The sequence below is a fragment of the Desmodus rotundus genome, chromosome 3 (genome assembly GCF_022682495.2).
Source record: "Desmodus rotundus isolate HL8 chromosome 3, HLdesRot8A.1, whole genome shotgun sequence".
Lineage (NCBI taxonomy): Eukaryota > Metazoa > Chordata > Mammalia > Chiroptera > Phyllostomidae > Desmodus > Desmodus rotundus.
The window spans coordinates 180,991,522-181,017,035 of NC_071389.1; the positions used below are offsets into that span (position 1 = coordinate 180,991,522).

At 50.9% G+C, this 25,514-nt stretch overlaps 1 protein-coding gene across 2 annotated transcripts in view; it reads left to right on the top strand.

The window, feature by feature from the left end:
• VWF (von Willebrand factor) overlaps window positions 1–25,514 on the top strand; it is a 120,827-nt gene that overhangs the window by 19,138 nt on the left and 76,175 nt on the right. Inside the window, exons 7-13 of one of the 2 annotated variants that reach the window (XM_024579257.4) lie at window positions 8,590–8,806; window positions 10,496–10,618; window positions 11,386–11,497; window positions 12,482–12,528; window positions 20,319–20,455; window positions 20,958–21,096; window positions 22,177–22,277. In XM_024579257.4, coding sequence (XP_024435025.2) covers window positions 8,590–8,806; window positions 10,496–10,618; window positions 11,386–11,497; window positions 12,482–12,528; window positions 20,319–20,455; window positions 20,958–21,096; window positions 22,177–22,277 — 876 coding nt within the window. Of the gene's footprint in view, window positions 1–8,589; window positions 8,807–9,695; window positions 9,715–10,495; window positions 10,619–11,385; window positions 11,498–12,481; window positions 12,529–20,318; window positions 20,456–20,957; window positions 21,097–22,176; window positions 22,278–25,514 lie in introns of those variants that run through there. The other variant, XM_045186894.2, reaches the window with a different exon arrangement.

Here is a 25,514-nt window from a genome sequence, read left to right on the forward strand (position 1 = left end):
TCTTATTCAGGAGTTCCCATCTGATTATACTACCATCAGTCCCTAATAGTCCCAGGTTGCCTGTTTTCCACTGGCTCTGAACTTGACGTTTATTCGGTAAACACAATCCTTATTCCTGTTGTTCTTTTGCTGTTCATGGCCTCACGTTTCCTCCCTCTCTCCCTCCTCTGAAACAGTACACTGTTCACCGGTAATCCTCTTCCCTCCAGGAAGCCACCTGTCTCACACAAGCTAACATTTGTAAATACTCATGTGTACTTTGAGTAACCATAACATGTCTCTTTAACAGCACAAAGAGGCACACAAAACACTCTTTTTGTTGAGGAAAATACAATTCACACTTCATGTCCTCATGAAATACTGCCCAAGCCTTTTATTTGCAAAGCAGGTACCCAGTTCTTTGTACTGCTTCTGCTCACAGTGTATTGGGAGGGAGCTCACAGGCCTGGAGGAAGGAGCTCACAGGCCTGGAGGGAGGTAATTTAAGCACAGGACTTGGAGGAGGTGCTAAGTGCCCTGGCAGAGCTGAGGGTCACGGGCCAGGCCTACTCCTGGCACCCTTCTTCCACTGCCTGAGTCTTCCATTCAACAAGTTGAGTGGCCTGAAGTAGATTTTTCTTGGAGATTGGGAAGCCTTCTGTTCCATTCATGTGTTTGGTAGAATCGTGGTGATTCACAGAGAGGCTGATTGTGGTCAGAGTCTGGTCCAGGGAAGGTCAGTAAATCTCAAGAAAAGACTGTGTAACCCGAGACCCCCAGAGGAGTTATTTGTCAGATGACAGCACCCTGGCTGGTTTTACAGACAGGGTGCCCACCCATTGTGTCCCACTGATGTTTAGCTCAGGGTTTGGGTTTGAGCACATGCATACCACCCCCACTTCACCCCTGTTGCTGAGTGAGAACTGCTCTCTCAAGTCTCTCTCCAGTCCTATGTAGGCTGAGGAGTGAGGACTCACGTCGCGTGCTTTGCTGAGGTCCATGAATCTCAGGTGCTGTCCTTGGTTTCATGTGACCATCCTCTGTGTCTTCATGTACTTATGTCCCTGCCCTGCATCTCAGCCTTCCCTCTCCAAGGTAAGCAGAGCTCTATCCAACACTGCGTAAGCACCCTTTTCCTTTAGGGAAAATTCACTCCCCTGAGTGCAAAGCAGGAGAAGGGACAGTGAGCCAATGGGCTTGTGGTGGGGTAGGGGTGACCGTGGTCACTGTGCCTTTGGGGGTCTAGCCTTATAACAGGGCTTAGGGGCTGCCACAAGATTTCAAAGATTTGCCTCAAGTTAAGCAGTACTTGGCCTTTTAGGGCACTTATGTTACAAACCATTGAGGAGGATCAGATAAGATCTGGGTACTCCAGGTTTCAGTTCAGTTGCCTCCCTAACATAAAAATCTCAAAATCCTTTAACAAAATATTTCCTAAGCAGCTTTCTTTCCCTTCTTCTTCCTCCTCGTGAGGTTGAGAATGAGCAAGAATCTGACTGTGCCCACTAGTACATATTTATTGAAGTGTATTATATGGGTTGGGTAATCCTGAAACTGTGCAAGGTAGACTCTCAGTCTTGTTCAAGGGACAAGACAGACATGAGGAACTGGACAACCATGAAAGAGAACCACACATGTGCTATCTTGGGTGGTGAATGGTGAGTTGCCAGGAGAATGGTAAGTGTAATGGTAGCTCAGAGGAATCAGCTCTGGGATGAGAGCTGATTATCTTTCCTCACTGGGAGTGTGAGCAGTGGAGGGTCCCATCCCTAGAGCTCAGGCAGACCCCAGACTGGGAATCTGGGGCTGGTACTTGGCCCTTGTCCTCCCAGCCAGCTGAGCCCTGAGAATTGCTCAGAGGCCTTTCAGGAGACCAGGGCAGAGGGTGAGCAGAGCCTTTTGGAAGGTTGGGGACTTACTTCTTGGACATATCCGGTTACCCTACTTTTCTTGAAGGCTATACCCCAACTGTCATAGAGAGAGGAATGTCTAACTCTGCAAAAACTGTCCATTTGGTGGATATCTATCAACCGGTTTCACGGGGTCTTTGCGAGCCAGATCTTGAAATGTGGGTGGGAATCTCAGGCCAGCCAGAGTTATAATAGACTCAGGACCCCTCCCCCATCCATCCTTGCAAGCTGACCAATGAGAAACGGTGCCCTGCCCCAGGGATGAATTCTTGAACCCACTACTTTGGACGAGTTCAGGCTCCAGGCGCCTCCACACCTCCTCCAGGGGCAGCTGTAGGGCACCCACACCAGGGCTGGAAAGATCAGGGCCTGGCTGAACAATCTTGAACTTTATATATTAGCCTCTTTCTTTGTTCACTTTGGTCCTAGGAATGCCCCCCTCCCCTCTCCTTTGTCAGCTGTTTGGGAACAAACACAATAGCTAAGCTTCAGATCTCTTTTTCTCCTTACACTCCCTTGCCCCCATCTGCCACTGGGGAGATGTACTTCTTTTCTCTCCCTCTCCCTTCAACTGGCATGGCATCTCCAGGGAAGAGGCCTGGCCTCCTTTAATGAACTGAAATGTGATTAAGATGGGCCACAAGTGGGTCTGCACACCCACCCAGGCAGGGTGAGGTCATGGATTGATGGAGTTGGGGCTGGAGCTCTCTCCAGCTTCTAGCACCACAGACGAGAGATGAAGGGAGACAGTGGAGCTGGTGCCTGGCATTGGAGCCAGGAAGATGCTGGAAGTGTGCAAATTAGCTGACCGTTCTTTTGTCTCCCTGCCAGTGTGGTTTAGCAGAGCTCTGAGGAGAAGCCATTTCGAACTGTTGGGCTAATATTGACAGCGGGCCAATCATAATAGTTATAAGCACTTGACTACCTTCCTGTGTAACCTTATTTAATTTTATTTTGTAACAACCATCTAAAGTAGGTATTGCTATTCCTGTTAGGAGTGGGTTCTGCTGTGAGTAACAATGGTTCACACATTGTAGAAGTTTATTTCTCTCTCACTGTAAAGAAGCTCGGGACCCCATCCACGGTGCCGAGATCCAGGGTCCTTCTGTCTTGTCTCTCTGTTGTTATCAGTGTGAGGCTTCTGTTTCACTGCCCCGATGGCGGCTCAAGACTCAGGCGTCACAACCACATTCCAGCAGTAGAAAGAAAAGGGACTAAGAAAGAAGCACCCTCTCCTCTTAAAAAATTAAAAAAAACATTTTTTATCTTTTAGAAAGAGGGGAAAGGAGGGAGAAAGAGAGGGAGAAAAACATCAGTGTAAGAGAGAACCATCAATCTGTTGCCTCTTGCACACCTTAACTGGGGATCGAACCCCCAACCCAAGCATGTACCCTGACTGGGAATCGAACTGGCAACTTTTTGCTTTGTAGGACGATGCTCAACCAGCCGAGCCACACTGGTCAGGGTCCCTTCCTTTTCTTTTATCACTTTGAAATTATTATGTAAATGTATGGCATCTGGTTGCATATAATCAATCAACAATATTCTTACAATTTCTGCTTTGCTCCTATTTAGTCTTAATTTTAAAGGTTTTCTGTAGTTGGAAAATGAGTCAGAACCAAGAAAACAGGTTTAATTATTTAAAAATACATTTTGGAAAAATTTAAATGCATCTACTATTTGTTACCAATGAAGAAATGTGGAGACCAAAAATCAAAAGGTTCATTTGCTTTGTGGTGCCAGACTTCTTTAAAAACTATAGCAATTTAAAGATACTCCTCTGTGCAAAATGCATTTGCAGATCTGTCCGGGAGACTTACAATTGGCAAAGAAAGCATTTCCACTACCCAGCAATGATTTTGCTGCTCCGTAGCTGTATTGCCTCACTCTGCGGTAGGTTGTAGATGGCTGCCTTTCTGCAGAGCCGATCTGGTACAGGGGGTGCTGACCGGAGCACCCTCTCCTATTTAGGACGCTTCCTGGAAGTTGCAGAGGACCCTTTACTTCTATTCTGTTGGGCAGAGCTTCATCATATGGCCATTCCCAGGTACACTGGAGGCTGAGAAATGGAATCTTTATTCCCACTGGTTGTATGTGCAGGGGAAAATTGAAATCCGAAAAATTGAAAACCTTTCTTTCATGACTAAGAAAGAACGGAGGAATAGATTTTGGACAACTTTCAGATCTTTTCCACACGCTCCCTGTCTAACCAGTGAGGAAACAGAGGGGCGGAGAGGCAAGATAATTTTCCTCAAGTCATGCACCTTGGAAGTGGGGGGGTTGAGACTCCAGGGCATCTGGGCTTCTCAGACCTGAGCTCTTCTATCCACTGCACTGCACTGTCTTCTAATCTGATTGTAGGGAAATGGGGGGGGGTAGGTGCATTGAGGGCGTGAAAGGCCATGTGAATGGTGGTTTGGTGGCAGGTGCCTGGCCTGTGGATGGAATCAAGGTCTCAGTCCTGCTCGGTTACCCCTCCCCTGGTTCAGCAGTTTGCAAATGGTTTAATCTCAAGACCCCTTTACAGTCTTAAAAATGATTGAGGATGCCAAAGAGATTTTCTTTATGTGGGTTATATCTATTAATATTTACAACCTTAGATATTAAAGCTGAGAAATTTAAGTCATGTTAATTTATTTAAAAATAATCAATCCATTATATTTTACATGAGTAACATCTTTTAAATAAAAATAACTATAAATTCTAAACAATAAAAATGGTTAGGGAGAAGAACGGCACTGTTGCTCAGCTTTTCAGGTCTCCTCACTGCCTGGCTTAGGAGAAATCAGCTGGGTTCTCCTATCCGCTCCTGCACTCAGTCGGTTGTGAGATTGCACATCACAGCCTCTGGAAAATTCCACTGTGCACTTGCAAAAGAATGGGGTCAAAAAGGGCCAATAACATCTTATTATTGTCATAAAAATGGCTATTATCAATGGACCCCAAAAAGGATCTTGGGAGTCTGTAGTGGGTCCCTGGACCGCACTGTTTGACATGCTGGCCTAGTATGTTCTTCACTCTCTCCATGCCTCCGAATCCAAACCTAAAAGACTGTACTTGTCTCACCTTTCCTGAAGGAGCTTTGTGTTCTTTGCAGGTGTCTTGGCGCCTCAGAAGGCTCCATTTGTGGGAGTGGGGCATGCAGTGGTCTCTGAAACTACCTGATCTGTTCAGGAAACCATCAGTAACGTAGGAGGTGGGGAGTGGGGAGGGATGAACTGGGGAGGTAGGCCGGTCAGATCCTGGGAGGCCTGGCCTGGCTGCCTCCCTAAGGAGCCAGAACTTGGCCTTCTAGGCTGGGCTGGGATGTAGTCAGATTTGCCTATTTCATACTGACCTGGACTCGCTGTTGCAGATGTACAGGCCACACAGCCAAAGCTTGTTGAGTGAAGGCTTGGTCACCCCCTGCCTGCTGATATCTCTGCCCTGGATCTGACACGGTGCCAGCTCCAACTTGGACTTATTTCTGTGGAGATGTCTTGTCTTGGGAACTGGCTGGGCTGGCAGGGCTACCTCTGGTGGACAGAGAAGCCTGGGGGCAGGGAGAGCAGCTGGAGGTGCCACTGTGCTGCGGCTCTGGCGGCGGGCAGTCTGCCTGGCCCTCAGACTGCGGTCACTCTAGTAGGCCAACCAAGTGCAGGCCAGGGCTGAAGAGGAAGACTGGAGGGTGAGATGGGAGGACAGACCTCTCCTTTTGTCTTTGCTGAGAAAGCAAACCGAGCCAGGTTCCAGGTGCCAACGGTAGAGGCCAAAGGGATTGTTCTAAGAAGGGAGGTGGCTGTTTCTGCAGAAATCCACTCCCATCCTGCAGACAAATAATCAGAAAACACCCTTCTTGTCAGGCTTTCTGTAAACCATTTAATACCTCAAGGGACCTCCCCGGAAATGTGCTGGAGTCCTGTTCCCACTTTTCCTTTGAACAGGAAAAAAAAATGGACGGGGGCCAGCTGGAGACGGGCCGTGCTGGACGCTTTCCCACTGTTGCTCTGACAGGGGAGAGGACACTGGATGCCTGGGTCTCTTCTGTCCGCTGGCTTGACTGTCCTGCTGGTGTGAACCCCGGGGGCCTGGTTGTGCCTGTGCCTGCAGGGTCAGTCCTGTGGTGCAGGGATGGCCCCACGCCACCGTCCTGCAGACCAGGTGATGGCAGCAGTGACTAGAAACAGACCCATGGAGTTGCCTGTTTAGGGTTTTTTTTTTCTAGTTTTCACTTATGGGTGGGGAAAGAGATGGGTAAGAACTGAGCACCTGGCCCTTTCAGGGTGGCCCTCAGCTGCCCTTTAAGAGTCCAGTAACCCCACTCTTTGACTGTCATTTCCAGTGGGGCAGATGGTATGGCAGAGGCCTCTTCCCCTGAACCTTAGGAGATTCTTAGACCTGCCTGTTACAGAAAGGTCCTCCCTCACCCTTCTACCAGAAAGAAACTCACTTTGTTCTGGAGAGGTGTGACCATCCCCATCACAGAGTAACAAAATCAGCTCCTCTCTTCACCATGGAGCCCCCAGATAGTAGTGCATTGATGATTTTGCCATGGCAACCATTCATCCTGCTGAGCCCAGAGGGATGGAGATGGGAAAAGGGACAAAGATGTCCTTCCGTCCTGCTAGTGACCTGCTCACCATTCTGGAGGATAAAACCTAATGGCAGGAGGGACAGTGGAAGGGATCTCTCTGGTGGCCAGGATATTGAGGAGGAGGATGACACCGTGTATCATTCTAAACCTTTATGTGCATTATTCCATTCACTCTTCACTCAGTCTTTTTGGGTGGGCGCTGTTATCTTCATCATCCCTGCCTTCTAGAGGAGATGGGATTAAGTAAACCGCCAGCGATCTACCACTAGCTTGGGGAAGAAGTGGAACTTGGATCGGGGCTGTGAAGTCAAAACAAGTCCAGGGCAGGACTGTTCCTGACATAGTCTTCAGAAACCTCAGTTTCCCCTGTGTGAGATGATTGGGTGGCAAATGGAAGGATGCATGTGTCACCCAAGACCTCAGTCATGGGGCCTACGAGAGTGGTCCTCATTTGTTGATAGCTTGCTCAGTGCCAGGTCCTGTATGTCTTCACACCACCTACAAGGCAGTCCTGTTATGTCCCCATTGTACTCAGGACACCCTTCTCTAATGAGGTGAGGATGTGTCTCAGTCCCCACCACAGTCAGTGGCAGAGCTGGGCTGAAGCCTATGCTTTTGCTCAGCCACACAGGGTTGTAGGCTCTCCGACCTGAGGGAAGTGAGTCAGGAGGGCAGCTCATGGAGGGAGTGCTGCTGTCAGCAGTTGGCCCTCAACATGCAGAGCTGCTAATTGTCCTCACCCTCAAGTCTGCAGCAGCTGCAGCTTTCTCAGGTGCAGAAGGAACCAGCCATGCCCAAATGCTCGGGCCCTCTGAGCCCTGGGCTGCCCCCGTGCCCCTCCCTGTTCCTGGGCCTGCTGCAGTCCGGGTGCATCCGTGGCTCTCTGCACTATCCACCTGGTTCTGATGGCAGACTCCGTGCAGTCTGGGCAGGGGGCAAGGCCCCAGCTCAGTGGCACCGTGAACAGGGCACAGATTTCCCTAGAGCCCCAGCAGGTCCCTGTCCCTGGGGCTGCCAGGGTGGTTCTGGCGGATGGTGAGCAGCACTGGGTCAGATTTCTATTCCTTCAGGCCCCCCACGGTGCCACAAAAGATGAGGCCCCAGGCCTGGCTCCTGGCTCCTGGCACACCCAGTGGAGGTCATTTCTAGTGGCAATACTGTGTAGCGTCAAATCAACAATGTTGATGCTAAGACACACTAAGAAAGAAAAAGCTGCCACTTCAAGTGTAATATCAATTGTAAGCTGCACTCCAGTTTCCGAGATGCAGAACTGTGAGAAAGATGTGCATTTGGAATAATTAAAGCACAGAACACAGAGATGTTCGCAAATACAACACACAGGAGTGTTTGTTTATACTAATGTGCCGCAGGAGAAGTCAATGACAACAGTTCCAAGCCTGCAATATGCTAAGATGCGAGAAGAGCCCGTGGCTGGTGGAGTGTCTCTAGGACAGTTCAGAGAATCCTAGCCTGTTTTTGATGGCGGGCACTGGTCCTGCTGGGCCCAGGAATCCCCTGGGGAATGTTGACGAGAGGATTGCTGAACTCCGTCTCCATCACACGGAATTTTAATCCCTGGGGGTACCGCCCAGGAATGTCTACTTTATAAAACTCCTTCTCCCATCTCCTCGTTTATAGTGGAGCAGGCCAATGTCATGGAGCAGAGGTGACTTGGTCTGTGCAAAACAGAAGCTGATCCGCATTCCTGGACCCTGAAGCCGCATGTCGTCCTGCGGAGTTCCACATGAACTCCAAGTTCGGCGTTCTTTTCACTATTTTTCTCCCTCTCTACTCTTTCCCTTCAAGGGATGCTGACTGCCACCGCAGTGCAAGGGCCTTGGGCCCTGCTTTTCCAGGGCTCAGTTTAGGAGGCAACCTCAGTCTCAGTGCACTTCCCATAGCATGGGTCCAATGTCTTTCCTTTGACTGATGGACTGTTTGATTTGATAACTGTTGCTAACCCCCGACTAGGTGCCAGGCACTGTCCCTGTATGAGGGAACTTCCTGCGTTTTCAGGGCAGGGCTGGGTCTCCATCGAGCCACACTCATGAGGACACTAAGTGAGCGCGGTGAGGAGCCAGGGCCCCATGCTGCTGCCCTCACTGAGGTGGTATCTTGTTCCTGCAGGGCCCCTGGGAGCAGTGCCAGCTTCTGAAGCATGCCTCGGTGTTTGCCCGCTGCCACCCTCAGGTGGACCCCGAGCCTTTCGTGGCCCTGTGTGAAATGACCCTGTGCACGTGCACCCAGGGGCTGAGATGCCCTTGCACGGCCCTCCTGGAGTATGCCCGGGCCTGTGCCCAGCAGGGGATAATATTGTATGACTGGACCAAGCAGAGCGTATGCCGTAAGTCGCTGCCCACCCTCTGAGGCTAGGGAGGTGCTTGGGGTCCGGGGAAGAGTGGTGTCTGTCCTGGAGTGTCCCTCAGGAAGCTCTCAGTCTGTGTCTTAATCGTGCCCCTTTACCATACCCTAGCCAGACAGTGCCTGCCAAGCCGCCACGTTTCTGGACCCAGTTCCTGCACACCCCCTGCCCTTTGTCACCTGGCCATAGAGTGCTGGCCCACAGAGGAAGTCCCCTCCCTTCAAGGCTGTGACGAGGCTTGAGAGGCCTTCCCAAGGTCTCCATGCCATTTCTCCTGCTTCTGTTCGCACATCATGCCTCACCTGGTTCCCTGTGACTCCCTCAGAAAATCCATCCCCCAGATGCAAAAATGTTCTCTGTCTGTGAGCAGAATCTCGGCAGCACGGCAACTTCAGTTAGTATCTTTGCTGACTGCCTGTCTGAATGGATGAAGAGCAGGGAGTTGGCACACTGTCCACGCATGATCCTGGAGATCCTGGAAGCTTTTATTAAATTTTCCCCTTTCATTAAATCAGCCTTCTGCCGCCCAGGCCCAGTGCTCACCACTCCTTCCACCTTACCTCATGGCGCCTGTGGTTTTGACCTGATCTCATTGGGTCCCTGGTCATTGACATTGTCACCATCCCCAGATAATCATGACTAGGGAGGAGCTTGTCCGGTCACCCTGCAAGAAGCCTCCTCTCTCCCCTGCCTTTCCACCGATCAAAGCTGTGCAGACGAACAGCCAGTCTGCAGTAATCACACAGCACCGAGAGAGGTGGGGGAGCCGGTCAAGTATCTGTACCACACACGCAGTTTTCAGTTCGCGTTTTTTCAGCTTATTAGTTAGAGCTTTTCATGTTTGCTGTGGAATATGAGGAAGGCAGCTGTTAGCCACTAGGTTCTCATCTGTAAGGTGGAGGGGCTGTTTTTGTTTGTTTGTTTTAGGTCTTTAGAGGTAGGGCGGGGGAGACACCTGATGTTTCCTGGGTGAGAGGGGATTTGGGGCAACTGTTTGGTGTCATGAAACCCGAAAAGAGTTCTGATCCTTTGGTTGGCCTGCATGTCAGTCAGCCACGGGGTTGGAGAGAGAGGAAGAGAGCCAGCCCTTGCCCACGAGTTGCTGGGTCCATTGGGGAGGACAGATGCTTAGGTGCCAGGCTCTGAAGGCAGTCCTGTAGCACGGGGGAATAAAAACAGGGGCGGTGGGTGTGAATGCTTTACACCCTGTATGGGGCCTTAGAGTGGGGCCAGCTTCATGAGAGAAAGGGGCCCGCAGAGGAGATTGTGATGCAGACATCATTTACTCCTCGCTCGGCCCCCGGGGGCCATTGATTTTCAGCCCAGAGGGGTTTGGTATCGTCCTGAGAGGGTTTTACCTGAAAGAGACAGAGCAGAGGGGTGCAAAAAAAGTGCCAAGTTGTCCGTGGAGAACAGATGACCAAGAAGAAAGGGTGGTGGTCCCAGGGGACCCTGCTGGGTCTTAGCCAGGCTCTACAAGATGAAAGATGTTTCTTCAGGGAAGGGGGTTGGGTGGAAGGGCCCTTGGCCCTTGGGATGCCATTGGGATAGAGATGGCCCTGGGCCCTGAAGACTGAGGGGAGCAGACCAAGGGGGCATAAGTACCGTGTGGCTTGTGAGGTGCTGTGTGGAGGGAACTGCTCTGGGGAGACGCTGAGCTTTCTCTTTCAGGACCGGCATGCCCGGCTGGCATGGAGTACAAGGAGTGCGTGTCCCCTTGCACCAGAACCTGCCAGAGCCTGCACATCAATGAAGTGTGTCAGGAGCAATGTGTGGATGGCTGCAGCTGCCCGGGTAATAAACTTTCCACTTTATTTACTCATCTGAGACCTTGCCAGTGCTCTTGGCTGAGGGCAGCCAGATGAAAGCCGCTTGTGTTTGTTCCCCATCGCTGAAATCAGAGGCCTTTTATTTGTTTTCTAAAAGTCTTCATGCAGAGAGGTCAGGAATGAGCCGGTATTTATTTTTAATTTATGTTTTCCTGTTGTACTGTATCCATGAAAGCACCTGTGTCTAGGTGCCAACAGTGACTTTGTTTGGGGAGCATGTGGCCCAAGCCGATGGCAGTTTTGTAGGAAGTCGTTCCCAGGAGAGACTTTGTGAGCTTTGGTGAAAACCCTGTTAAATTAGGAAGAGTGAGTCCTGTGTGTTTTGACTCATGACTTTCCTACGGGAAGACCTTGAACACAACTCTTGTCTTGTTTTCATCTGTAAAATGGCGATGAATTATCTTCCCCCCTCTCATTGCATAAATGTGAAAGGTTAACGTCCCACAAGTTTTTTGAGCTTCCTGGAAGAACTCCTCAGCCTAGACTCATGACTTCTTTACTGAGAGAGCTTGAGGAAAACTCTTTCCTCATTTCTTCATCAGGAGAGTGGAGATTAGCAATCCCCCTCGCTTAGGTTGCACTAATGTGAGAGATTAACGTCACAGAACAAGTTCTCCAGCTTCCTGGAAGAAGCCCTAGGCTGATGATGATCCCCCATGGGGATTCTATAGTTATGAGATGAGTAATGATGATGACAAGTTTGAGTCTGTGCCTTGATGCCCTTGAACCCAGAGGGACAGCTCCTTGATGAAGGCCGCTGTGTGGAAGGCGCTGAGTGTTCCTGTGTGCATGCTGGGAAGCGGTACCCTCCAGGCGCCTCCCTCTCGAGAGACTGCAACACCTGGTAACTGGTGGTCTGGGGCAGCTGCCCAGGGGCTGTGGAGGGGAAGCCTGGGCAGTAGGGGCAGTGGCAGGTGGAACAGGACCTGGCCTGGGCTTAGGGAGTAGAGGTTGAGGTAGGGGGAAGGCTAGGGGAAGGTCAAGGAAGTCAATGATGGCAAGCAAGGATGATACTACAGATATGCCTAGAGGGGGCAGGAGCAGGGAGGGAAGGACTTTACATGCAAATAACATCTCTAGCTTTCCCCCAAACTAAACTATGCTTTAATAAATGACTCTTTCTTCCTGGAGAGGGACTATGTAACAGTCAGCAAGCCACAGACAGTTCTTCACTCCTTGAGATCATTTACCTGTGAGGTGGAAGGAGGCAGCGGTGCCCATGGAAACTCATGCAGGCCTGCCCTCCACGGTTCTCTGCAATCAGCCAGGCCTAGCCTGGGTTTCCATCTCTGCTTAGTTCAAATCGTCTCCTCAAGAAGCTCCTCTGGATGTTTCCTCTGGTTAACTTCACCTGCCCCTGCACACAGGGAATGTAACGTCTCATTCTGTCTCCACGCCTATTCTCTTTGCTGTCTTTCCCTACTTGGCAGGCTTCCAGGAGTTTCCCGGGCCTGCCGGACATGATTCTTGGTGTTACTCCTTTCGACAGCTTTTCCTTCCTCTCTCCCATTAGCTCTGTGTGTGTGGGTGTGAACGTGTGCACTGGTGAGATTCGGGGCAGGAATTTGATTGCTTAGTGCCCCAGCTGTTTTGGTTTGTCTATTTCTCTGTCAGAGTTTCTTCCCTTTGGCATTCTCTCTAAGGTTCCTCTGTGGCCAAAGCCCTGTCCTGCACACCTTTAACCTCATGAAGGCCCTCCAGCACCAGCTCCTTTCCTCTCCCAGATCCCTCCCTTTGGGGGGGGGGTGGTATCTGTGGAGAGCGTCTAAACTGTCCATGTACCTGTGTTTGCAGAACGACCCATGACCTGTGCTTTTCTCTCCAATAGCATTTGCCGAAACGGCCTGTGGATCTGCAGCAATGAAGAATGTCCAGGTAGGTGACCTTTTGCTCATCCTCTCCCTTCTCTGAATGGAGAGGTATATGTCCTCCCTTACTAGCCACACCTCAAGGCAGGGAGAAGGTGGCCTCTCTGCGTGGGCTGGATGCAACCCCTTGGCCAGAGCTCTGGTTTCAGATGCCAGCTGTGCCAACCCACTCCCGGGCCAGCCAAGGGGGAATGCACCTGGGCTAAGGTTTTGCTGTCCTTTTCTCATGAGAAAAGGATTAAGGTTGAATGCGCTATAAAAACTGTAAGGTCATGGTTGATTAAACAAAGATGACTCAAATTCTTTGGAAAATTAAGAGGAAGAAAGGCCTGGTAGTTCTGGTAATTCTTTAAGCTTGAAGTGAGAATTACTGGAGTTTTCTGGAATGCCTGATATGAAGACCATGCTTGGCATGGTCCAAGAGCTAGAAAAATCAGACCACCAAGGATTCCTCCTACCCTCTCCTCCCCATGGAAAATCTATTTAGGAAAAGTTGTCTTATAATCCCTGCCTTTTACTTTCTCCTCTGTTTGGCCCCAAACTCTACATTCTATTTACTGCAAACTTCGCCCATTCGAAGCTCCCTTCTCTCTCACCCCCCAAGGGCTGGGGATCTTCTCCTGCCAGGTCTCCCCTTTGTGGTCATTCATGTGGTGTTTGCTTTGTGTTAGGCCATATGCTAAGCACTTTACAGGTATTGCCTCATTACAACAACCTGTGAGGCAGATATAATTTATCTTCATTTTACAAAAGAGGAAACAGACTCAGAGAGGTTAAGTAATTTGCCCAAGATTACACAGCTGCTAAGCAACAGAGACAGGACTCAAATTCACAAGTGCCTGACTTTTACTTTTGCCCTTCCCTCTACTTTCCCTCCTAGTCCATGATTTGTCCCTTTGTAGGAGGATCTTTTCCATTCTTCATGGGCTCTAGAGAGGCCTTACACTTAGTTAAAGACCAGCTCAGCCTCAACTTGTGTGGTGGATACTGCTTTGTGGGTCCCCGTGTTTGTGGAGTGCAATAAAAAATTGCAAGGCATGCAGCAATGTCAGGCTTCCTTCCCTGTGGCCCTAAGAGGCCACATTGGCTTTGGTGGGCTAACAGGGGGTTGAGCTTGGATACTGGGATCATGTTTAGGGTCTGTGGCTTTAAGGTCACTTAAGACCTTACCCAGTGCTTGCTATAATGGGAAAATTCTGCAACTAGCTGGAAAGCGGGCACAAGGGATAGGACAATTAATTCGGCCAGGGATGGCTAGCTAGCCAGGTCTGTGCAATTCTTAAAGGAAGTACAAAGGATGAAAGATTGTTCTTGCAAGTGACATCAGTGCTCCAATTTCACATAATTATACCCCGTGAAAGACCTAAGGAGCCTGTTGAAAGACAGATAAGATTGCTGCAATTGACCTGTGAAAAAACTTTTAATATCTAAATAATGAGCATTTCTTGTATGAGATCTGTGAGCCACAGTAGATGGAATTAGTAATTCAACTCACTGTGTTTTGTCAGATTCACTACCAGATTAGGAATTCTTAATAACCACTTTCCATAGGGAGGGTCTTCCATCCATCCATCCATCCACCCTTCCAACAATTATTTGAACATCCTCTGTGTACATGATGGAATGCTTGGTCTGGGGTAGACAATAATATCCATTGGTCTTCAATTCAAAAATTAGAAAATAGCTTTGCTGAGGATGCAGGAAGTTTTCTTGAAGGCTGGACGGGAGGATCACCGGCTCCAACCATGCAGTCTACTGAGTGGTTTAATATTTTGCCCACCCCATTACTAAGCCATTGCTCTGCATATTTAAAGCCTTGGCTCTGACCTTCTACTTCTAGTTCTGGAGTTTAGTTGGTTGTTGCCTCCCAGTCCATTCCAACCTCTAGGACAAAGGCATATTTATACACCTTGCCATGAGCAGCTGGTAGTGGGCCTGTCTTATGCTCCCAGTGTGATGACTGCTGGTAGAGCTTCTGTTGGGAAGGTTCTAGAAGGCAGCATACTTGGTTCTGCCAGTGAAGCAAAGAGCATACCAGAGCTTCTTTGCAGTCCCTGGAAGAGCTGATGTCATGAGCCTTCGAAAGAGAGAGCTGGGTTTTGGTTCTCTGGAATGAGACGATAGTGCACCAGTTATCTATTGCTGTGTAACAAATTATCTCCACACTCAGCAAACAACACTCATGTATTATCTCAGTCTTTCTGCATGTTAGGAGTCTGTATGTGGCTTAGCTGGGTGCTTCTGGCCCAAGGTCTCTCATGAAACTGCAGTCAAGTTATTGACTGGACTGTGGTCTCATCTGAAGTCCCCATTTGGGTGAGGGGATCACTCTGAGGCTGACTCGTGCAATGATGACAGGCTTTGGTCCCTCCTTATATGGACCCCTCCATGCGGCTGCCTCATGACATGGCAGCTGGCTTTCCCTGGGATGAGTGATGTCAGAGAGAGTGAGGGAGAGCTGCCCAGACAGAAGTCACGGTCTTTTAAAACCCTGATCTCCAAAGCGACATCCTTTGCTTCTGCTGATCATATTTTCTAGAAACAAGTCAACATGTCTGTCTACACACACGGTGAGGGGGTCACAGAAAGACATGAATACAGTGCGTGGGGACCATGGGGAGCATCTTAGAAGCTGCCTAGCACAGAGTGTTGTGTGTGGGGAGTGGGAGGGAGAAAAAGTTGCCCAGCCGAGCATCTGTCTATTTGGAGAGGGGCTGCAGCTTCTGTGACGCGCTCCTGAGATCTCCTTTGCTCATGCACACACCTCTGTTCTGGTTAGGAACTAGGGTGGCCCCAGGCAAAAACTGTGGTTTCCCCAGAGCCTGCAGACTCCCTTTCTGTAGCCCCAAACTGCTCTTTCCTTCCTCTGCAAAACACACTGCTCAGAGAAGCTCTGATAATTTAGTTCTCATCAAACCATTAATGCTTGCTGAGAGTAAATGAGGAAGGAGTGTGCCAGTTAAAAGATACCATTTCTTAAACAAATAAAGCTCTGGAATTTTGTGGAATCTCAAAATCCCAGCAAAAGAGTGTGGAAGAGACTTTTCTAGAACTGGGAAGGCGTAAGTGGAGGACTTTCCATTGGTGGGACAAATCCTATGGAAAGTGAGGAAAGGTAGCGTAGTATGGGGGCTGAGGACCAGGCAGCCTGGCTGGAATTCCAGTTCCACCACTCTTTAGCTGGGTGACTTTTGGCAAACTGCTTAATCATTTGCAGCCTCAGTTTTTTAATCTGTTAAATAGGGATGATTAATAGCAGCTTCATCCCATGGAAGCTGTTGTGACTTGATGCACAGTAAATACTCGGTAAGTGTTAGCCATTTTCATCTTCACAACCATAGCTGTTTTTTAAAGCAGGGTCAGGGACATGCCCACAGGAGCCTGGAATGGGGAGGGGTGGTGTGAGGTGGGGTGTGGCTGGGGCAGGTGGGGCAGGAGGGTGAGACAGAGCCAGAACCTACCTTGGGTTTGGTGGTGTGGGAGGCCCGTGGGCCTGCCTAGTCTGGAGGGTGTGGGTAGGGCCTGGGTACACTTGTTACACATTTGGTTTGGGATCATTTCTAATGCATTCTAACACAGGTAAGCTTCCTTCCTGGCTAACAGAGACAGCGAGGATTAAACCAGGGCTGATGCCTGTTAGTAAAAGCGTGCATTTCCAGGTACCATGGAAAGTCTGCTGTGGCCTGCCTCAGCCCATGCTGGGGTTTCTGGACCTGCACCTCCTTCTGGTTAGGCCAGCACATCCCTATTCATAGCCACACGGCTTTCCTCCACTCAGTCTCCATAGCCAGACACAGCTGCCCACATGGGCCCGGGATCAGAATGACATCAGGCCTGGGCCTCATGAAATCAGGCTCATGAGAAGCTGCAGGACCAGCCCAGGAGGCTCTATTGGGTGGTGTCAAGTGCTCTGTGCTCTGGAGCCAGACAGATGCCCTTGCACAAACACTGTTTGACTCCTCTGGGGCCCTGGGCGAGTTTTTCTCTGCGCTTTAGTTTCTGTATCTGTAAACTTGGGCTAATAATGACCAGACAGCTCAGGGGAGCCGTAAATGAGATGATACCCACAGAACACTTAGAAATGTACCTTGTACATTTGGCCGAGATTATGTGATTGTGATTTAGAGGCAGGCTTTGGCGAATACTTACATCGAGAGGACGTCTGAGTTGCTTTGCTAACGGTCAGCGGGCTGGTGCTTCTGTAGCTGCCTGGATAAGGATGGAAGCCACTGAGCTGAGCGCAGCAGCCCTGTGGAGGCTCCCTCATTGCAAACGAAAGGATTTGTTTAGAAGAGATGATGTGTTTCATCAGATGATTATTTTATTTTATTTTATTTTATTTTGTTTTATTTTATTTTTAGTAAGGGTGCATCTTTATTCATGAAGTGGATCTGCTTTAACTTCTGCCTGTTCTACTTTTTATGTTACTGTAAGAATCACCTGCTTTTCATTCATTCACTAAACTTCTTTTAAAAAGGATTTTATTTATTTATTTTTAGACAGAAGGGAAGAAAGGGAGAAAGAGGGGGAGAGAAACATTGATTTGAAAGAGAAACATCGATCATTTGCCTCTTGCACACCCCCAAAATGGGACCTGGCCCACAACCCAGGCATGTGTCCTGCTGGGAATTGAAGGGGCGACCTTTTGGGCTTTGTGGGATGATGCCCAGCCCACTGAGCCACGCTGCTCAGAGCCATGCACCAACCTTATAGTGCCCACCTTCCCCGACTGGTGATGGGCCAGCTGTTTACTGGGGGCTGCCTCTTGCTGATTGGCCGACTCACTGGGAATGTCTTGGGTGTCCTCCTCTCCCGGGGCAGAGGATGGGTGGCAATGCCATGTGGCCCATTGTTCTGGCGGACGTTCCAGCTCCCAGGGCTACCTGCTCCTCAGCAGCATACCCATCCAGGCCCCCTGGGCTTCCTGTGCTTGCAGGTCCATCCCTCAATTGTAGCAAGGAGATACACTAAGTAAAATATTTAGATTTCTGATTCTTGAGAAACTTCGGAGCACAAATCGCTGGGGGTCAGAGCAGGAAATCAAATCAGAGGATTGGATTCTAGCCCTGAATGTTTTGCTTTGAATGTTTGCACATTTCCTTGTTGATGGCTCTTTTCCTGGACATGGTCAAAGATAATGGAGGTCCAATTTCTTACTCAGATAAGAGTGCTCTTGAGAAAACAGAGAAGGGTTGGAGGAAAAATTCCTGCCCATTTTACTGCGGCCGGGTCAAGACATTTGACACGAAGGACCGTATCAGCGTTTGTGGAATGATGGTGGCTTCTGAGAAATAGCCATTGAAAAAGGCTTTCCTGTGACCCTAGTGGATTTGGGATTCTGGCCCGTTCACAACCCGCTGGGCTGACCCTGTGCCCTTCCTCATTTTCTGTTCTGCCCTGACTTCCATGAACAGGGGTCCCTCACTCTTGCCCTTCTTGGGGGACATTGTAGTGGGAAAGCATCCTCTGTTTATTTCTACTCACAGCACTTCTGACACCCTGTATGTGATTTTTTTCTCCCCACACCAACCAGTTCTCTAATTTTCTGGCCACCAACTGGACATCCTACAATTCACTTCAACTCTGACAGTAACTACCAGAGTTAGCACAGACCTTGCAGGCAAAGGGCTCAGTCCCGCAGACTGCTGCCCACTTCAGATGCCATTCACAAGTACTGGGTCCTCAGGGTACTTACTTCTGTCTGACTTGGCTGCAAATCGGCAGTTCCCACGCTACCCTTGTCAGGTTTGATAATTTGTGAGAGAGGCACACAGAACTCAGGCAAACACTTAACTTACTATGACAGGTTTGTTACAAAGGGTATTATAAAGGATATGTAGGGTGAGGTCTGGAAGGATCCTGAGCAAAGACGCTTCTGTCCGCGTGCGGTTCAGGTGTGCCATCTTCCGCCATGTGGATGTGTTCACCATCCCGGAAGCTCTCCAAACTCTGTTGTTTTGGGGGTTTTATGGATGTTTGAACATGTAGGCATGACCAATTAAATCAATATGAAGTCGGTCTCCAGCCCCTTTCCCCTCCCTGGTGGTTGGGAGGTTGGAGGTGGGACCTAAAGTTCTAGCCCTCTCTAATTGTGCCTGATCTTTCTGTCATCAGCCCCCATCCGGAAGCTGTGTAGGGACCCACTAAAAGTGGCTTCATTAGAACAAAAGATGCTCTTGTAACCCAGGATATTCCAAGGACTTTAGAAGCTCTGTGTCAGGAACCAGAAACAAAGACCAAATATATATAAATATCTTATTATTGTATTACCTTATTATGCTGGTGAGAATGGTCTGGGGCCTCCTTCCTTTCTCCTGATTTCTTCCGGGCCGAGTGTGCCCTCCTGACCCCTGCCATGCTGGAAGGAGTCAGCTGCCCTGGGGACCAGGCAGAGGGACCTAACCTGGGCTATGCACCCTGACCCCACCCCTGCCTCCAACACTTACCAAAGGAGGGCCACACCTGGATTCGAGGCTGAGCGGTCTGGCCCCTGACTGCGCCTGCTCTGCCCGGCAGTGCATGACGGGCATGCGGGGGCAGTTAGCGAGTGCCTGTGGAGCTTGCCTTTGACAGATGGGTGGCTGGAATCTCCCTGTGGCCTTTGGGGACCCCTGACTGTGTGACAGGGTCCAGCACCAGCTATAAGACCCTGCCAGGGGAAAGTAGGTCAGTCCAGTGGAGGACAAGTCCCTGCTGCTTGGAGGCCAGGGGTACCTCAGCAGGGAACGTGGGTCCCTACTTTATGGAACAGCTGTGGTGTGTGTCTATATTTTTCTATAGAGTAGGAAGCGAAGATGAGAGGAAGTACATCAAGGGAGACTGGGAAGGACCCAGATGCCTGCTTCAGCTTCATTGGGTCATTGTGGGCCTTGGAGATGGGGCTGCCTAGGCTAGGGGGGGCCAGTGGGGACCACTGGTGACACTGGCAGAGGCCCCCTGCATGGGGGGGCCAGTGGGGACCACTGGTGACACTGGCAGAGGCCCCCTGCATGGACGCTCTGCAGGATGTGTGATGTCTGGGTCAGCCGTGCAGGGCCTGGAGGAGGATAGAGTAGGGGTTGGGTGAGGGGTGAGTTGAGGGCTCTGAGTTGCAGGGTGATGAAAGGGAGTCCTCGTCCCCACTCACAAACGTGTCAGCCTGGGCCGAGGAGCTGGCTGGGTGAGGGTAACATCATGGGCAGATGGCCTCTGGGTCCCCCACTGGCCCCTCTGAAGTCACAGTATGGACTTGCCCATGAGGAGGCCTTACAGCCACTCCAGCTAAAGGGCAAGGACAGGGCCCTGACCTCTGCACTGCTGAGCTTGGAGAGGGCCCAGCCTCATCGCTCTCTCCTCAGCCTTCCCGGGGGCCTTTCTGCCCACTTGCATTCAGGGACTCTCCCAGGTGGGGCCGGGTCCAGGAGACCCCACAACGCCTGTGCAGAGAAGGGTGTCTCCTTGGGTGGAGCGCTCTGCAGGCTCCAGGCACCTGATCCGGAGCCAGAGCTCCTGGGAGTGGCTGTGAGGAAGAACTGGGAGTCGCAGTGAGCTGAGAGCCAGGAGCTGCAGGTTCTGGTCTTGGCTCTGCCACTGACTGAGAGTGGCTCTGTCACTTCCCTTAGTTGCCCCCTGGATAAAATCGGGCATTGACCTGAATGATCAAATGGTTTGAGGAGCAGGGTCTGACTTAGAGTCTTCTTGTAGAACTTGCAGACAGTCTGTGGCATTTTGGTGAGGGCACCTCGTGCAGGCTTCCATCTTTGCTACTCCAGACTCCCCCTTCTCCTCACGCTCTTCCCCCTCCTCTGTGCCCTGCAGGGGAGTGTCTCATCACAGGACAATCCCACTTCAAGAGCTTTGATGACAGGTACTTCACCTTCAGTGGGGTCTGCCAGTACCTGCTGGCCCGGGACTGCCAGGACCAGTCCTTCTCCATTGTCACAGAGACGGTGCAGGTGAGCTCTGCCAGGTGCCCCGTCAGGAGGCAGAGCGGGGAGGGCCGGGTGGGGCGAGGTAGTCCATCTTTACTGAGCTGCTGTGTACAGGTGTGTACTTCGTTTCTCTTGAGAATGGAGTCAAGATGAAGACATATAAAGTGCATAGGACTTCCTCTGAGGGTCAAAGTCCCTGATTCACTTGGGAACAGTAGGCCCAAGGAACCAGACAAGCCAGAGGCCTGGAGTTTCATATGAAAGACCAGACCAGACAGGAAAGGACTCAGGAGCCATGGGAAGCTGGGCAGGGGGGTAGACAAGGCAGAGCTGCCTTGTTGCACAACTCTAGGGGGCACCACTTGCAGAGGTCGAGCTGTGAGAATGGAGTGTTTCTGTGTGAGAAAGTCATAGGCTACCTTTCTCTTCCCCAGGGTTGGAGTCTTCCTCTCGGTCTATGGTTCTGGGGTGGGGTGCTGGGCTGGTGGGGGTGTAGCCATGTCACTCTGCATGCCCCTCTTGGCAGTGTGCCGATGACCCTGATGCTGTCTGCACCCGCTCAGTCACTGTCCGCCTGTCCAGCCTGCACAACAGCCTGGTGAAGCTGAAGCATGGGGGAGGAATTGCCATAGATGGCCAGGATGTCCAGCTACCCCTCCTGCAAGGTGGGTCCCTCCTCCTCACCCACAGCACCTGCCCCCTCAGCAGCACTCACTGCTGCCTCTCCTGTGGAAATGTGGGAGGGTGCTATCATTGGAGAGTAGGCTGGGTATCCTCAGCATGCATCCTGCAAGAAAGAAGGGCTTCCTGGAGGAGGAGGACAGTGGAGGAAGATGGCTGGACGCTGGAAAAGAGGCTGCTCCAGACCTGGGGGAAAGCGTAGAAGGGGAAATGGAACCAAGAGGATTCTTGTTTAGCTTGAACCAAAGGGGAGAATTGAGGGTTGGGCTTCATGTGTTTGTCCCACTCAGAGGTGGAAAATGGGCAAAGGCTGTTCCTGAGAAGTTGGGAGTGAGGGGGTTGGATGGTGATGAGTAAGGCCCTAGGATGTCATGGGGCAAAGCCAGGTGACCCTATGACCTGCAACAGGGAAAAACCTACCTGTCCAGTGATGACTTGCGAGACGCCACTGTGCCCTTTAGCCTAGCATAATCTTAACCTTCACCATCAAAGTGTCTCTAAGACCCCTTCTCTCTTCTTCTTGGCCATCGGCCACGCCATGGCCCATTACCCTGGCATGGTATACAGCCAGTGACCTTGGGCCGTGGGCACACAGCAGGCTCGTGTGTTACTTTAATGCTGTGTGAGTCTGCCTATGAGGTGGCAGGTTCCTCCAGTGCACGCAGTATGGTTCAACTGTGAGGACTGAGCAATTAGCAGAGGGGCTGGGAATGCTCAGGTGTTAGGGGTTCAGTGGGAGACAGATCCTTAGCTCAGGACACCTGTGCAAGCTACGGATGCACAGGCCTCTGCCACTCTCTTGTGGCAGTAGGGGGAATGGCAGGCTGTGGCAAGAATACAGAGGCGCCTTCTTGGAGAATCATATTTGCAATTCACCCATCCTGGTCACCCTTCCTCCTGAGACCCCCTTAAGGTTCATGGACATCTCCATCTACCCCATAACTGATTGCTTTCATTGCTACAGTTCTTTGTGAGACACCGCATTTCTCCCCACGATACATCTGCTTGACCCCATGCTGCCCTCTCCCCATTTCAGCCTGAATTCTGCCCCTGCTTGCTTTTAGGTGACCTCCGCATCCAGCACACCACGATGGCCTCTGTGCGCCTCAGCTACGGGGAAGACCTGCAGATGGACTGGGATGGCCGCGGGAGACTGCTGGTGAAGGTAGGTACCCTCCCATCGCTGCCTCCCTGCAGCCCAGCCTTACAAAGTGCCCCTTGTGCTCCGGGCAGAGTGGCTTTGCGTGTGGGAGAAGAATTCATTTCTCTGCAGACCCTATGCCCCCAGAGCGAGGAAAACGCCTCTCTTGTTTATGAGGGGCTTGGGTTGCTGGACCTCATTGGGTGCTCTGGGGACTCTCACTTCTGGGGCTCTGGCCCCCCCAGGGCCTTCAGAGGCGACAGGCTCCTGAGGGGCTGGGAAGTGCAGATTTGCTGCCCAGCCTTGTGGCTGCAGCAAGTACTGGGAGCGTGGGTGTCCTCCAGGGGCCCACTGTGGGCAGCAAGGGGAGGGCCAGATTGGCATGCACAGCCAAGTCTGTGCCGTGCGCCCTGGGGGACAAAGCCATTCCCTGCCTGGGAGGGGCTGCGCTGGGAACCACCAGGTCCCTCACCTGGGCCCTGGGCCCTGAGCCTCTGCCATCCAGGGCCACTTCCCCTTGCTCTCTGAAGTCATGGAGTCACATCTGGGCAGCGGTCTGCATATTCCACAGAACTTCCAGATGCGTTTTTCTCTGGAAATTTCCCTAGCAAGTACTGTCCCTGCCATTTTACAAACAAAGCAAGCAGGGCTCCTGGGGGTGGGGAGACACGTCCAGCACTGCACACCGACCAGCGACCAGCGGCAGAGCTCAGCAGCTCTCAGACGTCCTCCTGCCCACTGGACCAGAGCTTCGCACTTCCTGGTCTTCAGGTGCCTTGGTACTTTTAAAAATTTCTGAGGACCTCAGATCTTTTATGAAGGTCATATCTATTGATATTTACCAGATTAGAAATGAAATCAGAGACATTTAAAGTGTGTTTATGAATTCATTTAGAAATATCATAATAAACCCCTACACATTAATATAAACAACATTTTGAGGGGAGATAGCTCTGTTTTCCAAAACAAAAATAAGTAGTGAGAAGGATGCCATTGTTTTACAGTTCTGCAAATTTCTTTAATGGCTGGCTTAATAGAAGACAGCTGGTCCGACCTCCACTTCTGCATTCTATCTCTTGCAACATTACATGTCATGTTCCCTCTGGAAAACACCACTTTGCACTTGTAAGAGAATGAGAGGGAGAGAGCCAAATAATGTCTTTGTATTATGAAAGTATTTTGGCCTTGCAGGACCCTTCGAAAGGGCATCAGAGACCCCCTGCCCCTGCCATGGGTCCAAAGACCACACTTTGAGAAATACTGCCCTGGGTCATTCGTAGCATTCCTGGGGAGTCTCCTTCTGTGTCCCTGGGCCCCCAGTCCCACCGGGCTGGTGGTATAATCCTCTGGTGGGCATCTGAGGTGTCCCTCATGAGATCCTGGTCTCCTCCAACCCTATGACATCATGTTCTTCCTCTTGTTTTAAAGTACCCGAGAGAGTTCCAAATCAACTACCTTTCCCCCTCAATTTTATAAAAAAAAGTAAATCTTATGGCCACAGACCACAGAGCATGAAGAGATCTTGCCAACTCCTCACTCACAGTTGGAAATAAAGAGCCATCATTTCTGAGGCAAGAAAGTGATGTTCCCTGGGTCTCAGGGTCCTTTGGTTACAGAGTGAGGACTCGAACTCTGGTTTCTGATGCCACCTCCTACTCACAGTCTTGAAGGAGGTGCTCCATTAGCCACTTCACTGTCTCAGGAACCTCCCCTCCCCACAGAGGGCACTCTTGATCTGTGTAGTTTCTCCTGAGTCCTCAGGCCCATAACATCTTGTCTGCACGGCAGTTCTCTTCAGGTTTTTTTGTTCTTTGTCTCTCCTCTGAGGAGAGATGGGGAGCCTTCTTTTTGTAGGAATGGGATGCAGGGTATCTTTGGGGGTGGGTTTCAGTCCAGTTCACTAACAAAAAGAGGACTTCATTGGTTGAGATTCAGGACATGGGCAGATGACCTGTGGCTGTGGGAACATCCTCCGTGTTTGGGAGGAGGAAAAGGTGCCAGGAGGCTGCCGCATCACCATGCTGACCCTGGGGTCTGTGGGGGCTGCCCAGTGGGGGATGCTAGTTGGAGGTAGGACACTGGGAGGAGCAGGCTGAGTGCACTCAGCTGGAGAGGAGGCTGGCGAGGTGCTGCAGGGGCTCCTGGCTCTCCTTCCCTCCAGGTGAGGTATAGATGCCCTGTCCCTGAGGGCCGGGTGGTCCAGGCAGAGGGATTCTGCTGGCTGTGACACAGCACCCAGCTCAGCCTTGGGCAGAGTGGTGTAGAAGGCAGGAGTGTCCCTGATCTGAACTTTATTTCAAATAGCAAGCGTGTTCTCTAAGTCCCTGCTATACGGCTACTGCAGGGCTGGCGGCCAGTCCTGGCCTGGAGTCCACCCACTCTTCAACCTGGAAGAGCTGAGTCCTGAGACAGACCAAGGAAATAGAAGAAGATACCATTGTAGAGAGTGAGGGGTGAGAGTGAAGGCAGGCCTGGTGGGGTGAGCAAGAGGGCACTTGGAGGATAGGAGGTCACTCAGGTCTGAGAACGAGGAGGAAAGAGAGGATGCTGAGATGTGGGTGAGGAGGAAGAGTGGTCACCTACTTTGCTGCTTTGCCCAGGGCTGGCCTTGACGTTGGCATTGCATTCCAGCCTGTGTCTGGAGGAGAGCCTCATTCACTCACAAAGTTGTTCAGTCATTCGTTCCAGCTCAGCACAGAATTGTTGCGTGTCCACAGGAACTATCAGAGAGGCTGTGGTTACAAGAGTGAAACTAAACCGATAAGAATCCTTGCCTCACTTAGTTTAAATTCTAATGGGGGCAGACAGACAATACACAGAACCAGCAAGTAAATGGTGTCATGTATTAGAAGGTGATAAATCCTGGGGAGATCAATAAAGCAGAGAAGGGGCCAAGAATGCCAGGGTCAGGGGGAGCTACATTTTAAACAGGTGATTGGGGAAGGCCTGGGTGCCAAAGGCGGAAACACGATATTTGTAAAGCAAACAAGGAACCATTACTCCATTCTCTTTCTCATTCATGATATTTACTTGGGTATGTTTTTATGGGTCTCGAACCTGTCACTGTATTGTTCATCTAGCATCTTGTTAAGTCGGAGCTGGAAGCTGGAAGGGGTCATCCAGGAGATGACCACTCAGGCCAGTGCCAAGTGCAGGCGGGTCTCAGAACACAGGGAGCTCACCGGCTGCATTAATTGTGTGCAGAGTGGAGGCAGGACTCTGGGGCCCCAGCCCTGCACCATCTCTGAACCAGGACCCTCT